This window comes from Halyomorpha halys, unplaced genomic scaffold, assembly GCF_000696795.3.
Source record: "Halyomorpha halys isolate HHAL.00 unplaced genomic scaffold, Hhal_1.1 Scaffold150.1, whole genome shotgun sequence".
NCBI classification, from domain to species: domain Eukaryota; kingdom Metazoa; phylum Arthropoda; class Insecta; order Hemiptera; family Pentatomidae; genus Halyomorpha; species Halyomorpha halys.
Window position 1 is genome coordinate 1,016,388 of NW_027113424.1, and position 16,607 is coordinate 1,032,994.

Consider the following 16,607-nt stretch of genomic DNA (forward strand, 5'->3'; position numbering starts at 1 on the left):
AGGGGGAAGGGATCTCCGACACGCGAGGAACCTAGCTAGAAATAGGGAAGAATGGAATTCCTGGCTGAATGCTCCTCTACGCTAAGAGGCACTAAAGAGGGAAGCTAAAGAAGAAGAAGGTTTGCGAAAGTGTCAGCAAAATTTTAGTGGGATTTACCAGGTTGCTGATGAGGCCGTTGTAGCTGAGGGAGTTGAGGCGTCACCTTAGCAACCTCATGTCTGGACAGGTTGACTTTTATTACGTCGCGGTCGCTCAGAATCAAAACTCTACCCTCCCACTCTGGTTCGAATGCGTTTGTTACCTCTAGGATGACCACCTCCTCTTGCTTTGAGGTTCAGCTTCAGCCTTAAGGCAACTCCGCTGTTGTTGGCCAAAACTGTAGTCAAATCATTCACGTAATTAGTATCGGGGAACATCTCTTCTTCTAGTACACCCACCAACTCATCATATATAATTTTCTATAGACCTAGGCTAAAGACTATAAGAATATACCTATATTCAAAAATTATTAGGAAACTAAAATCAAATAAAACTTCACGTGAAGATAGTATTCCCTCATTGGACATCAAATATTATAGTGAAAATTTATTAGACAAAAAAACCATACCAATTCTCTACGTATCGGTGGGGATTTAATCATCCGCTATGATGGCTATTTGGATTCTATCTGTGCTAAGCCGCGGCAAATCTTTTAGATTGCGTATATTCCTCAGTAGAATTTCTCCACCAAACTTGTTCTATTTGTATGGAGGCTGGACTAAGAAAAGGAGATGTAGAGACTATACTAGGAGAAAGTTTTATAGTTACCTCTCATTCTATATCAATTATTTAAGAACGAAGGATAGACATTCTTGGATTGTTAAGTTCATAAATTTTAGTCCACTGTCATTACTTTGTTCTATCTCTTCTTTTACCGAGGTGGTACTTGGCGTACTTTATGAGCCTTCGCCAGGTGACTCGATCGAACGAGGTCAGAACGTCCTTAACAAGCTTATCTTCACAACTCAGTTATGGTCTACATCTTCAACGGTACGGATTCTTCCTGCAGTAGCTTCTTGGGAATCTAGTAACCCGTCATTCTCGTAACACGGCCGGTCCACCTCAGTCTTCCTAAATTATGGCCCGCACGGCATTGATCTTATACTTCATTGTTTCACCGCCTTCTTCACTTGTTCCCTTGTTTAATGAGGCAAAAAATCTTCCGTAATATTTTCTTTTCAAAATGAAGATATATGTATTTTTCCTCCTTGGCTGTTAAAGTCCATGTTTTGGATTTGTACATTAGGGACTGGTCTAATCAGTGGTTTCTATATTAAGCACTTGGTTTCATTATTTTATTGGGTAATAAAAAAAATAAGTTTGATATTTATAGTTTATAGTTGGTTGAACTTCGGAGCGATCTTCCTGTCGAGGTCCGATTGGCCTATTATTAAAGTAGCCTTTGAGAGTTAAACTTAATTTTGAATACTACTACCCTAATTTGGGACTAAATTGTTAAATACCACAAATATGGGATATCAAACATATTTAAAATCTTTCGGTTTAATATTTTCTATATTCATTATGAAACAAATCAACAAGATATTGCACTTATAAGTCTTTTGTAACAGTACAACAAAAATAGTACTTCGTTTCAATTTGACAACTATGTATCGATATGAGTGTAAATAAGATAATAAGTGTTTATGGCCGTGACTTCAGTCAGGTGAAAGCTTATCTGGTATGGAGTATTGGTCGTGGTAGTTCGAGAATGTCTATGTTTGTCAGAGATCCATGTGGTTTAATGTGCATTTTTCTAACCTACATTGCTGTATTTTATGCTGATTATGTGGTTGTTCGGTGGGTTATTATGCAAACCATGCAGGACAGGTATTCTGGCTTTGTTTACCTATATCATAATTTTTCTTTTGACCCAACTTAGTTACATAAAACCTTTCTTGTAACAGCTTGTGGGCCCCATTTCATGTTGTACTGTTCAATACAGTGATATTTTTGGTGTCTTTTTCTCATTTACGTGCTATGTGCTCTGATCCTGGGGCTGTACCATTGCCCCAAAGTAGAATGGATTTTTCTGACATTCATTCAGGTATGTAATTTTCAATATTATTTTAAAATTTTTGATTTGGGTTTTACAATTTAATTTTTCCAATTGATTTTTCACATTTTTTTTATTAAGGATCAGATACTACTTTGATTCAGCACGAAGACTGGACTGTTTGTACTAGATGTGAAACTTATCGCCCTCCTAGAGCCCATCACTGTCGAATATGTAAGCGTTGTATTCGAAGGATGGACCATCATTGTCCTTGGTTAGCATGAAATTTAATTTATTGTTAAGATTGTATTAAAAATCTGAACTTATTAGTTTAGACTTAAAGTTGTATGTATTATTTAGCATTTATTTTCGATGATCACTTATGAAATCATTTATTATCAAAATTTCTTATGAACCCATGGAAATAAATTGGCTCATTTCTCACACAGTCAAAATTTTTACTTGCATGAATGAAAGCAGTTGATTTATAATAATTAATATGATAAATTTATGCAAATATTTTGATTTAATTTTTTAAATAGTGTGTTTAAAAATACTCTTTCAGAAGGGCTTCATGATTTTGTTAAAGAAAGCAATAATAATTCATTTAAGCTATCTCATATTAAAGTGATTTTGATTTCTTGATGAAATGAATTCATAAGTTGTAATGTATTTCAAACATGATGGATTCACCATATTTATCTCTTCATTTCTGTTTATCATTGGTAATAATTTACTTCATAATGCAAGTAGATTAATAAGAGATTGCAATTATTATTGGCACCATCTTATGTAATTTCTTGTTTAATTTTTATTTAGAGAATTATTTCTTTCTTTTTTCTGCCTGCTGGAGTTATTGTAATCTTATATGCTATAACATAGACATTTTTAAGTTATACCTCATTAACTAGCTGAAACACTTCTCCCTTTGTGTCACCCTGTAGTTTTATTAGTGTAGGGGAGCGTCTAGCCAGGACTTTCACAGCTGTTGTCAGCTCATGCCTGGTTCCTGGCTTGGCGGAAGTTTTTACGTTTCTTCCAGAAATGTTCGACATGTTCTAGATATAACATCCTTGGTATTCCTCGATATCTTCCACCCTTAGGAGCATAGTCCATATTCAGTGGATCTCATTGTGATAACATGGTCAGATTGACAATATTCTGGATGATTACATGAATGTAAACCTAACTTCGATTGGATATTATAAGTTAAATTAAATATTTCTGATTAATGTTTCCCTTTTCTTTTAGGCAAACTTGATATCCATTATCATTAACTTGATCCAAAATGCCACTTTCTATCCATAATTTACTAAAATTATGCAGTAAATGGATTGGGTTCCTCCTTGTTCCAGATGCTATTTGATGTTTTTGTTTTCTCTCGAGGCCTTTCTACGTGGTAGAGTTTTTATTTGCCAGGGATCCAGCAGAGGCATTAACATATCAGATAACATCTGGCACTATTTTTTCTAAGTGTTAGTGCCAAAAATATCTGTCTGGTCATTTCCTCTGGTGTCTTTTTTAATATAATTATTTCCTCTCAGCTAAATTGTATAGAAAATAATTACTGGTACACATAATGTTTTGGGAAAATATGTTTAATAATTATTCAAAATAAATTAACTGATGATTATGATAATTAAATACATTCTGTAATAATTGTTGGCCAGTGATGGAAATTAAAATTTGATTAAACCTTAATTATAAAATTGAAAGATTTATTCTTCAAAATATTTACACTACAGTTCACCAACCATACTGGGGCTCATGTAACACCAAACTATGATGTTACTCCTTCCATACTGATTAACATGATATTTGTGTTATGGCTGATGAGATTTTTACTACCTCCCTAATTTTTTTTTCTCTATCTGGCCATTTTTGACATATATGGAGAATCCCTTTTGATTGTCTGAACACCGTGAAAGATGACAAACCCACTGAACCTACTTTTGAGTCCCTAAAGGGCCTTGCACATTTTTTTACCTTTTTCTTTTTCTTCTACATTTTTCTTTACCTTTACTTGTTTACAACCTTGTTATTCATATTTTCAGTGAGTATCATCCCTTGCTGCTAAAGGTTTTGTATCTGATATTTTTACTATATTCTTTTACTATTTATTCTTTTGGCTTAAAAAAACTTTCATTTATTTTTTTAAACCAATTTATCAACTATATACACATCATTCTTTGTTTTGAATTAATTCTTTTTTGCTTATATTTATTCAATTATGTCTTTTATTTCTCCTTCTTTTGTTGATTTTTCTTATTCTTCATTCATCCAAGTTATTCTCCATGTATTTCCTACTAGAACTTTATTTAAAATTATTGCAGTTGTCTTGTTTTGCTTAGCTTTGATGAAGATTTACTACTTAGGCCAAAATTCAAAAATATCCGCACCCATTAAAAACATTTTTACATCTACTCTTTGTGTTCTTCCTTCACCAAAACCTCCATTTGGATTATTGACTGTTTTATTTTAATAGGAGCTATTCCTTAACTGCAATAGCTACTACTAATACGACATTAAAAATAGATCACGCTGTGTGATCTAGCTGGAAAAATCTCTATTGCACTAAGTATCCCTTTCTGATGACTGAATTTTTGTTTTCTAAGGTTCAGAAAGAGGTATTCTGGATTGTTACTCATATTTAATGTTTAAATTTATGTATTATATTATAAATATAATCTGTAATATTTATTTTTGAATAGTTATTAAAATTTGATTTTTTAGTCCAAATGAATCATATCTTGGATTTGTTGATTAATCTTGTTACTGTTTTTTTTACAGGATCAATAATTGTGTTGGTGAAAGGAATCAGAAATACTTCATACAATTTTTAGTGTGTGTTGGAATATTATCGTTTTACGCAATAATATTAGTTATCACATCATGGGTTAAAGCATGTCCTACATGCAGTGCTGAAATTACTGTTAGACAGTCCAGAATGTAAGTAACATATATATTATTGTATGGTTATTACAACTTATAATAATAAAGTCAAATCTAGTTGTTGTTTAGATCGTGTGTTATTTTTTCACTATAATTTAAACACATAAAAATTAATTTTTATTATTTATAAAACATATTATTTAATTAGGTTTGAATTTGACTGAAAAATTTTCAAGCATTTCCATACTGATTATAAGTGGATAAAGTTATTTTTTATTACTTCTCCTGATTTATTTAGAATTCACATGGTGTACTTGAACTTCCCAAAAAATTGGATATGACCCACGATAATACAAGTTTTCTCAGGCACATCTTAAGAATTACATTTTTAGTTTTGACACTATATTTGTATGTCATGTTTATTTGCTTATGAAATTGATGTTTTACTCACAATGTAATAGTTTCAACTGGGTCTGCAGATTAGTACTATTTGAAGGCTACTAGCATAGTTCTTCTATTCCTTAGTAGTCAGTAGGACGAGAGGGCAGTGTTTGGCCATGTGATGATACTAGTTGCAGAGTGGCAATTATTTTCACATATTATTGTTTTGTTTGTTTTAGTGTTCATTGCATAATTCTAGTGATGGAAAGCAGTCTTTTTGGAATATTTGTCCTAGCTATTCTCTATGATCAAATAGAAGCAATTGTGAATGATGAAACAACAATTGAGCAATTCCAAGGTGCAAAAGGAAGCATGTCAATACACAAACTTATCATGAGCCAAATTTGTAGGCTTCCTTGCTATAGTGGAAGCTTATCTCATCGTTCTACATTGAATACTCACTCAGTCTGACGATCTTGTAAGATATTTTTTAAAAATGTATTATCCTTATTTTCACAGTAAATTACCATTTGTTTTTCTTATCTATATATGGACTGTATAGTTAGGGAAAGTATACAGTCATGGAAATTTCAAGTTTCTTAAGAAATTACACATTTTGTGATCCCGTCTCCAAATAACCTTTTTTCACAAAATGTTCACACATCATGTCACACATCATGTCAACACAAGTTTCACAAAATGTTCAGTGTGTTTATCTTTTGTTAAACTGTTGTATTCCTTGTAGGGACTAAATTTATTCTCATTTATATGTATCCACTGTCATCTATTAACTCATCATCAAAATATTTCTCACTTCTCTAATAGTAAATTAGTTTCCTTATTAACTCATCATCAAAATATTTCTCACTTCTCTAATAGTTTCCATATTAACTCATCATCAAAATATTTCCCACTTCTCTAATAGTAAATTAGTTTCCATATTAACTCATCATCAAAATATTTCCCACTTCTCTAATAGTAAATTAGTTTCCATATTAACTCATCATCAAAATATTTCCCACTTCTCTAATAGTAAATTAGTTTCTATATTAACTCATCATCAAAATATTTCTCACTTCTCTAACAGTAAATTAGTTTCCATATTAACTCATTGTTAAAATCTTTCTCACTTCTCTAACAGTAAATTAGTTTCCATATTAACTCATCGTCAAAATATTTCTCACTTCTCTAACAGTAAATTAGTTTCCATATTTTCCGAACTTGAAACCTCTATTACTTGTGTTTATTTTGACATAATTTTAATGTTTTGATAATTTTAGAAAATGAGTTTTTCTCATTATGATGGTAACAATTTAGAATAGATTTGCAAGTGATAAAAAATCTCTCAAAACATATTAAAACAATCTGAAGTACACTGTCTTAGACTTTAAATTCAAGTTGATCTGGTAAAGTCTACCTCCTTTCATTTGTTATATTACAGGTGTCCTTTTGATACCATACAAATTTGAAATTGATCGGTTGAGTATCAGATTTTCGATTTCAACTAACCAAAAAACATAAAAGTTTGCCAAAATTTTATATCATATTTTAAAAATTACCTTTTTGTAGACTTGTGTAATTTTTAATTACTATATACCTTTACTATTATTATTATATTTTATGAAACGGATATCAATTTTTGTCTTGTAATCAGGTATTAGAAATTTTCACAACAAATTTACTTAAAATAAAGAAAACTGACCTATCATTATTTCAGAATGTATTCTACGAAAAAAATTTCTTCCTACTCTTTTTATTCTTGAAAACTTTAAACTAGCTACTTATGTTTTAAGTTTCATCAAAAATGGTTCTGGGGTTAATAATGTTTGGGGCATTTGGAAATAGGTAGCGATTGCAGAAAGACATTTTAAAAATTAATTTTTTGAACTGTTAAAGATACTTATTGACTGAGATGTGGAAAGAAATATTTCGATTTATTCCAATTCTTGTTCTTTGATTGTTAAGCCAGTAAGAGAATGCCATAATATTTATTAAAAAAATGAAAGGAAGATTGTCCAGGTCAAACTAAAAAAAAAACTATTTGTTTTTTTAAGTTATAAAACTATTTAAATTTTTTGATTATCGCACTCAGACCATCTTCCTTTTATTATCACACACGGTCAATCATCGATCTTCCACAATAATATTCATGTTCTTGTTATGTAGAGTTATTTTAATCGGACATTAAATCCTTACTTCTTGTTACAGGTTGTTAAAGGTCAAGTGATTTTGTCCTTTTCTAGCAGTTAACAGTACTTCTGCGTGAGCTACTGACAGGCCATGGTTGATAAGTTAGTTTTTAATCTATTTTGTAATTGAAGATGATTGAAATTAAAACCTCTAGCTTACTATTCTTGACCATTACCTAATTCGCTTAAAGCGAATTGAATTGATTTTCTTTATGTATAATTGAATGAAAATTATCCGTTCAGAACTTCATTTAGTAAAGGTACGTAGAAAATCCTTTGTGAGTCAATTATCGTACATTTAACACAATTATTCTTAAAACATATCTAATTTTGTATGATTAAATTATTGAAAAGAATGTATAGGTCTGTCCTATTATATAATGAATGTATAATATAAATTTTATGAAAGTAGTATGTATGAATGCTTGTGTGTGCAAAATAACTTTTTCATATTTTTTATTTTAGTTTCTTTAAATTCTAAATATTTTATTTTGTTGATGATCTTTTAAAGGTATTTTATTGTATAGTAAGTAAACTTCCTCAAACTTTTCTGTGCTGTTATATCCATACAATCTTAATTAAAAATAAAAAAAAAATGTAATTTTAACTTATGGCTCAGATGTATAATAATTTATTTTATAACTGATGTTACCAGTTTTAGTTATGTATTTTTTAAGTTTATATTCATGCAACTATTTTGTATGTATAGAATGATCAGTGTAATAATATTTGTAATGATCTTAAAATTCTATTAAAAAAAAACTGTTAATTAAATTGGGAACGGGTTAAAATTAACAAATATTTTCAGTATAATTAGTGCTTACCAACCTTATTGGTATCCCAATTGTTATAATCTGGAATTATTTATTTTATTTTTTTATCTGTTCTATTTTATTATTTTCTGTTTTGCCCAATATTCTCCTTATAAATTTCATTTTTATATTTTTCCAATTTAAAAAAAATTCTGAAATATGGAAAAATTGTTGGTCTAAAGTATTGCATAAAATCAATAATGATCTCTGCATTTTTTAGCACCTCTGTGACATTATCATTTTTATATTATATGTATATTTTAGGAAAAATTTATGATGAAATTTCATCATTGTTACATTTTCAAATTTATCATTATTGCATGAGTCTAACTTGACCCAGTAACTTGATTTAAATCAATGAGGCTTTTAGCAAAGCTATTATTTCTGACTTGATTTTTTATTGATTTTAGCAAATGCTCTGTTGTATATGGTACAACACACAAACATACACACAGTGTAAGGTATTCATAGTCTGATCTATTGGAAAAGTCTTGTTTTATATTTATAATACTTTATGAAATATCCTTTTGAGGCCAATGAGATGGCAGTTTTATATGATAGCCGTTGAACTACCATTGTAGAGTAACAGGAATCCTCAACCAGCTAACTTGGCTTTCCCTATCAGACTAAAACCAATCTTGAATCATAAATTAATAAATAAATAAAACTTTATGACCTTGGGATATAAATCAATATATGTTATACATCAAGATCATAAAATAGAAATTTTCAATAAAAATTTATCATTAGATATTGCATAAACTTTTGACATTCATGGAAACAACTAAGAATATACGCAAAGAAATGAATAAGATAAACAGGACAAATCACCTTGAACAACCGTTGTTCAAAAAACAGTATTTCCTTACAAATACTGAACCCCTGGCTTTGATGGGTTGTAGCAGTATAGAGATTCAGAATCAATAAACAATTTCCCCCGTCCTTTAGTGATTTTTAACACCTTTTTATGAAAACAACTATATTTGACTGTACTATATTATATTTCTTGAAAGGAATGGTTTTTATTAAAAAATACACAATTTATATAATGTATACATAATATGCAAAATTGTATGCATAATCTTTGTCCTCTAGTTTAAATCATGTTATTGTATAAAACAGAAGTTCCCAACCTGTAGAAGTCTGCAAAACTTAAAAGTTAGAATTTACGAAACTATTATCCTTCCCATTGTTCTTTAGGGATGTGAAACGTGGCCTCTTTCATGAAGAGAAGAACTGCGCCTTAAGGTTTTTTTAAAATAAAGTATAAAATAGTATAATAAAATATTAGGACCGAAAAAGGATGAGTTAACTGCTGAAGGCTACACAATGCTCAATTGAAGGAACTGTACCTGGTAAATATAATTCAGGTTATAGCATTGCAGTGTATAAGATAGGCGTGTAATGTTGACAATGCTTAGTAACGAGCGGATCCCTAAAATTTTAATAAACACTGAACCGATGGGTAAACATCTGAGTGGTAGACCGAAATGTACATGGGAGTATTGCTTTAAGACCAATTTATTAGATTTGGGTTTGAAACGGTATCACTGGACAGATGTATGTAGAAAATGATTGGTGGTAACAGCATCGATTCTTTGGATTTGCGAAGCGTTTATTATAATTATTTGAAATTTTTTAAAATTAATGTCTAGAGCAGCGGATCCCAACCTTTTATTGTTACAGTACCCTTGTTGGACTAAAATAAAATTCACGCCACACTTGTCAAAATAAAAAATGTCAATACTATTATCCTTAGAGCGACTTAAAATGCAGGAAAAGAAGAAAAAAATTGTATGAGGTAAATATTAGAATGCTCTATACATTCGCTAGTTTGATTTTAATGTTTTTTTAACATTTTGAGAAAGTGATTAATCACTTGCAAGCACCCCTGGTGTACGCTTCGGGGCTACTCACTTTAGGAACCTAATAATTTTGATAATCCAACTTAAAATAATTTGTTCTTGGATCTATGATGGAATTATATAATCATGATCATACATGGCATTTCCTTGATGATGACCCCCTCCATGACCAAAACCTGCTAGCCGTTCTGCTATACCTGTAGAGGTATATCATTCTTTTCATAATGCCTCACTGTAGTGTTGGCACAAAGATATGAAATGATTTCCTTATTATACCTATAAAAATAACAATTTAACCTTTTTTTTCTTATAAGGAGATGTGGGTTTTAAAATATTTTAAATTTACTGTATTTAATTTTCTTCTAACAATAAAACGTGATAAATTATTCTCCTCCTATTTTTTTTCCTACTCATTATCAGTTAATACAAGTTCCCCCAAATTACTAAATTGTTATAGCCAGCATAAAAGGAGGTTTATTAATTTACTTGGGTTTGTATCATAAATTGAATATTATTAAAATACTGTCCCCAGTTTTAAATCTGTCTTAGTCATCAGTGTGCAAAGGTTTGTAGTTACTGTCCTTTCAACAGAACCAAATTTATATTTTCTCCCCATATTTTATTTTTTTAATTAAGTATTGTTTGTTCATAAATTAATCATTAAAAAAAATTTCATCATTCCAGTATTATTCTTTGTATATTAAAATTGATAATAATTAAAACAAAATGTAATAATAATAATGAATAATTTAATTTCATAAAAGTGAAATCTATTTTAAAAAGAAAGCTTATAAAGATTTTCTTTGAGGTAGGATTATATCTTGTTGTTGAAAAATGAAGATTTTTTCTATAAGTATTTTATAATAAATCCTAGTCTTTTATGTACTCATTTTTCTTTGCTACTGTAGAATTACATTATTATTATTTATTGATTAATTATGTTTAATAATATTTTTATTAATTGTACATCAGTGCTATCAACATCCCACAGCTATGATCAATAGCAACCAAACAACCATGCAAATGATCTTTAGATTATGTGTAACAGATAGTTTGTATTTTAACTGCTAAATATTATTAAAAATGTGCATTTTATTAGTGTTAAGGAATCTTGCTATATTTAATTTTTTTTCTCCTGTTTATTGCCAGTGTGCTTACTAGTTACTCAAACATTCTTAAACACCTGGTGCTTAATTCGATTAGGCCATTTCTGATGTACTTAGCATTTAATAGGATACTATTATGCAATTGAACAAATTATTGACAAAAAAAAAATTATTTTTCACCATAGTTGTGGGCAATTGTGGTACTAGATCCTATTTGTGAAAATTTCCAATGGTGTTCTTTACTTAATTTTCCAAAAGATTTTATTGTATATTATTTATTTTGTAAATGAATAAAGTAGTAGAAATTATTTATTTGGAGTGTAAATTATTATTATTGATTTAATTGTTAACTTTTATGATTATATTTATGTTTCACAATATATAATATATAATGTTTTTTTTTTCAAATTTATTTATTAAAGGTTTTATTGTCGATTGAACTTTATTTCTTGTTTTGTTCTTTTTGGTTTGTTAAAAATCTTATTTAACAGGGCCCTGTTTCATAACAAAGTACAAACTAATACTATTAGTCTTGTCGATTTAACTTAATACAATTACACTGACTTGTGCAATATTAACTTGTACTTTAGTACTTTTTAACTCCTGTACTATCACTAATAGTCATCCCTATTATGAAAAAAATAAGTATTAGTGTAATTACCACGTTGTTTCTATACTTGTTCTATGAACTAATACTATTAGCTTTCATCATGAAACAGGGCCCTGTTTGGAAGATTTACAGAGTAAAGATATTTAGTAATAAAAAATATAAGTTAAAATTGACAAATTTATTTTTCAGAAAACCCTTAAATAAAGAAAGAGTAATATTTATATATATATTTATATTATGTCCTTATGCTCTTGTTGTTATTTATTTGAAAATCTTGTGAAGAGCTACTTGTGATAAAAACTTTTTTAAATATTATATTAAAAAAAAAAAAAAAATCAAATGCCAAAGAAGTGAATCCTACCTGATTAACATATCACTTATCTTTGTGTCCATAATTATTTATATTCTTCATCGACTGACTTTGGTAGAACAGATATTATGTACTTTAATGATTATTACATTTTATGTACTTATAAAAAAAAAATGTAATTAATGCTCCAAGACTGTGAATGTGTTATAATTGTATTAAATTATTGTACTATGTATATTTTTATCTAATGTTACATGTATATCTTATCATTTAATATTATAGCTTTTTTAAAATTTCGTATTATAACATTATAATAAATTTATTTGAGAATTTGTTAATCTTTTTGCTGGGGTAGAGAACTAAAATGAAGCAGTTATACCAAGAAGTTATGGCAGTTATACCTTGTGACTTGCTTTTTAGTATTTATTCTTTTCCTTATCATTGAAGTTATTTTACTCCTGTTCTCAGCTGAAATAGACCTGCTAATAGTTTCCACCAAAATAGCCCCAAATGTTTTCTAAGCTTGTAAATATCATTTTCTTTTTTCTTAGAGTTCAATTGAATTACTGTTGTTATTGTTCCTTTATACAATATATAGCAATATAACCTGGGTCTCGCTAGTTTTGATCTCAATCTTTGTTTAATCTATAAATATATAAGTTAACTTTATATTATTTTTCTTTTGTATCTACAGACAGTATAACTAAATTGGAGTTAAGGTAATAAATTTATTCTACTGTAATTTTATTGGTTTTTATTCACACGTTATTATAATCAGAAAGTGTAGAAGTTTTTTTTATCGAAAATAGAACTTGAAATTAATATATTCATCTAATGAATTTGAGTTTATAAAGGGTTATGGGTTTTTTGTTTAGATTATTTTTGAAACAGCTTAAATTAAAAAAAAAATCTAACAAAATTTGGCAATATTTTTTTCAAAATCCCTGTTTTGAATTTAAATCCTTTTGGAACAGAATTCACTATTGATTATTATAAATAGTTTAATGTGTAAATTTTGATGTTAAAAATCTTGAAACTGAATTTCATCTGATTTACAAACTACCTATTGGTCTCACAGCTCTTACCTTACCTGAAATCGATGGCTGGGATTCAGTGTAATTGTTTTTTAATGAACTATTGGTAATTTCTGAGGTATCTGGAAAGGAAATAATCATACATAGTGGTATCTCTTTTAAGTTACTTTCATGCTAAATAATTCTTATTCTGCATATTTATGTTTATTTTTATGACAAAATAAGTATAAATAACATACCTGCTACAGAATTATAAAGAAGGGTTAATTATTCCTTTAAAATTCTTTTACTTCTTTTTTGAACTTTTTCTATCGGAAACCAAGCGAGCTTGATTGTTAACGGATTAGCCTCACTACAGTTAAAAGTTAGAAAAGCAGGAATTCATTGAACTCTAAATATTAGGTTTTCTTATTTTCTCTCCCCGCTATGTATTATAAATGCATTAAATCTGTAATATGATTACTGTGTTTGATACTTTAATAAATATTAGTAAACTTAATCCTGAAGTTGGATTCCCCATCCTCCCCTCCCTCTTAAAAAAAAAAAATATACATATATTAAACTTTTAAAATACTTAATCTAGATATTGAACATATTTTTCTAAACTGCTGTTCATTCATATTCACAATTATGAATATTGTTTGCTCTTTTACATGTATCTTATCTAATCAGGGTATTTATTTAGCTGAAATAGTTTATCAATGCTAATATGCTACTCAAAAGGCATTAAAAATAATTCTTTAATGGGGAAAAACACTTTTCATTGGATTTCTGAAATTTTTTTGAGTAACTAAAATTCTATATGGGCTTGAAATTGGTTTAAATTAAATACTTTATCTGATAGAATAAAGAAATGAAGCATAATTTACTACAGATATGATACATGGTTAGGGGCTTTACTAACATTTAAATTTTTCACAGAATATTGAATAAAGCAATATTTGAATATATTGATAAAAGAACCATCATATAAGTGCTAATTTTTCATTTTTAATGGCCATTACTAATTTTTATTATATGGGTATTTAAACGTAATTGGGCACAAAATAGTTTATATAAATAACGGTTTAGATATTAAAGCAGAGTGAGGTACATCTGAAAGTATTGCTTGTATTTTGTACAATTAATTAGTTAAATTTTATGTTAACTTTGTTTGAAAATAAATTAAGCGGAGGTTCCACACGACAGATATCTGATATATATCTCATCAAGAAAATCCTGATAGTATGGCAGCAAATGTCAGTTTATATAATGTTCATGGCTGTCACTATGGAACCTTCTTTTTAGATAAGTGTTTTTCCCTCATTATATTATTACTTTTTTGTAGTTAAGTGTTTAAAAATTGTTAAATATTATGAACCCAATAAATCCTAACTCACTTCAATTAAAATGTACATGTTTAAACTTTGTTTTAATTATATTTGTAAATAATCATGTTTCATTTAAAATATAATAATTGTTAAAATTTACAATTTGTTTAGATAAATCTCATATTTTAATGTAAATAAACATTCCTTTTTCATTTTAATGTGTTTTTTATTTATTTTATATTATTGCATTGAATTAAATTCAATAGTGAAGGCACTTTTGGTAGAACATGCTGGGTCATATTAAATTAAACCTCTTCTTAGCAATCACTTACTAAAAAATGAAATACATATTTAATAACTAAATAATTAAAACAAGCTGTGAATTAGGTTTCCTTGGATCCCTACTAACATTAACTTAAATGCTTGTTTTTAACATTCAAAAATGTGATGGTACCACACAAGTTCCCGTCCCAAGAATTAGGTTAATGGTGGATAAATCTCTAGTAGCCATCACAAAACAAGGTGGAAAAGGTTTACCACATTGCCGCACTTAGTCCCGAAGTAGTGGAGACTATGTTCGTTCTACCTTCAAAGTGGCAAGTAGGCAATATCAACTGTCCCGTGTTCCCTAGTACAACCGTTACTTGACAAATTAATATTCATAACAAAAAAAATTAATATTATTTTTATAGTATTATTTAAGAATAGTGTAGGCATTAAAATAGCTGGTTTGAGCAATCTTGATTTCATTACAATGAACTGTAAAATATTAAGATGGGCAGTTGACCTTCCTGGAAAACAAAGCTACAAGTTAAGTTACAAAAGGTCCTAAATCCAGTAAAGAAATTATTTAATGATCAGTTTCAAAATGAGGTTTACTTGGATTTGACAGATTGTTTTGTAACAGATTTGCATTATATTAAGTAAAAATTAAGCAAATATGAATCTACTTAATCACCATAAGACTAAACAACTTGTTTTGATGAGCAGTAGCAACAATCATGGAAGAGTATTAAAGAACTATTATTGGTGAACCATTGATCCCAACGAAGCATTGTAATTGTTGAAATTGTAAGCAATGAGAAAACAGCTACATTTTTGTGCTTAATAAACTATATTGATCATTACTCTTTAGAAAAAATTAATTATTATTTGATTTAGTCCGAGCCTTTGGTTTTTGTTCAAATTTAGGAATTCTTGGAAAAATTGTTAAAATAGATTACAAAATACAATTAAACAAAAATGTTGATTATTTCCTTGTTGTATATTTGGGTTAAATTGTATATCATTTAAGGTTTTCAACTATTCAAAATTAATTTATTACGAGGTATAAACAAAATTCAAATTCACAACAATGTTGGTAGGTTTCAATTTTCTGTATACAGAGTTTTGAACTAGTCAAAATAAATAGACCATGTTTTAACAAAATTCAATTTCACAAAAATGCATGTTAGTTACTTATTGGTGATTTAGGTTCAAGGGTGTCATACTAAGTTTTGAACTAATCAAAATTATTTAATAGCAAAATTTAAATAGAATTCAACCAATGACATTTATTTCCAGTCTCAGAAAAAATGTATTCTTAGTTTCTTTATTTTCATAGATGCATCTTGTTTTGCTTATCCCTAATGAAGACCGAAACACCAGAAAACATTAATTAAGAATAAGGTAATTTTTACTTTGTGTTAACCGCACCCCTAACCTACTTCTTGATTATATTCGGTCAATGATATCTTTACCATTTTAAATAATGATTAAGTAGTTTTTACAGATTTTCTTCTTTATTTTTCAATCTTTGATTCTCGCAAAACAATCTGTCTAATTCTGTTACATCATTAATCAAAACATCATCATTAACCCAATTCTTGGCATGGAACATGGTACCATCAAACTGCTACTTTTCTAGAATAGTGGCACATTGCACAAACAAAAAGTTTATTATTTTTTTTTTTTTGTATTTACATAGCGTAGATTATACTGTAGTCTGGGGTTAGTTTTCTCTCAACAGAGAAAAAAATCTCAGTGTAAGGTACTATACTTGGAATACATCCAGTTCTAAAGA

The 16,607-nt window shown here is 28.6% G+C and overlaps 1 protein-coding gene and 1 long non-coding RNA gene across 2 annotated transcripts; one reads left to right on the forward strand and one right to left on the reverse strand.

Annotated features, from left to right (window-relative positions):
* The first annotated feature begins 1,643 nt into the window (after positions 1 to 1,643).
* Positions 1,644 to 8,378, forward strand: Dnz1 (DNZDHHC/NEW1 zinc finger protein 11). The gene is made up of 6 exons (XM_014417242.3): positions 1,644 to 1,870; positions 1,948 to 2,087; positions 2,178 to 2,310; positions 4,827 to 4,985; positions 5,549 to 5,787; positions 7,518 to 8,378. The coding sequence occupies exons 1-5, from the start codon at positions 1,659 to 1,661 to the stop codon at positions 5,778 to 5,780; spliced, it is 876 nt and encodes a 291-aa protein (XP_014272728.1). The 5' UTR covers positions 1,644 to 1,658; the 3' UTR covers positions 5,781 to 5,787; positions 7,518 to 8,378.
* A 4,236-nt stretch (positions 8,379 to 12,614) lies between these two features.
* Positions 12,615 to 13,840, reverse strand: LOC136796635 (uncharacterized). The gene is made up of 2 exons (XR_010844391.1): positions 13,475 to 13,840; positions 12,615 to 13,357 (listed from the first exon to the last, which is right to left on the reverse strand). It is a non-coding gene; the product is annotated as an uncharacterized lncRNA (long non-coding RNA).
* Between the last annotated feature and the right edge of the window lie 2,767 nt (positions 13,841 to 16,607).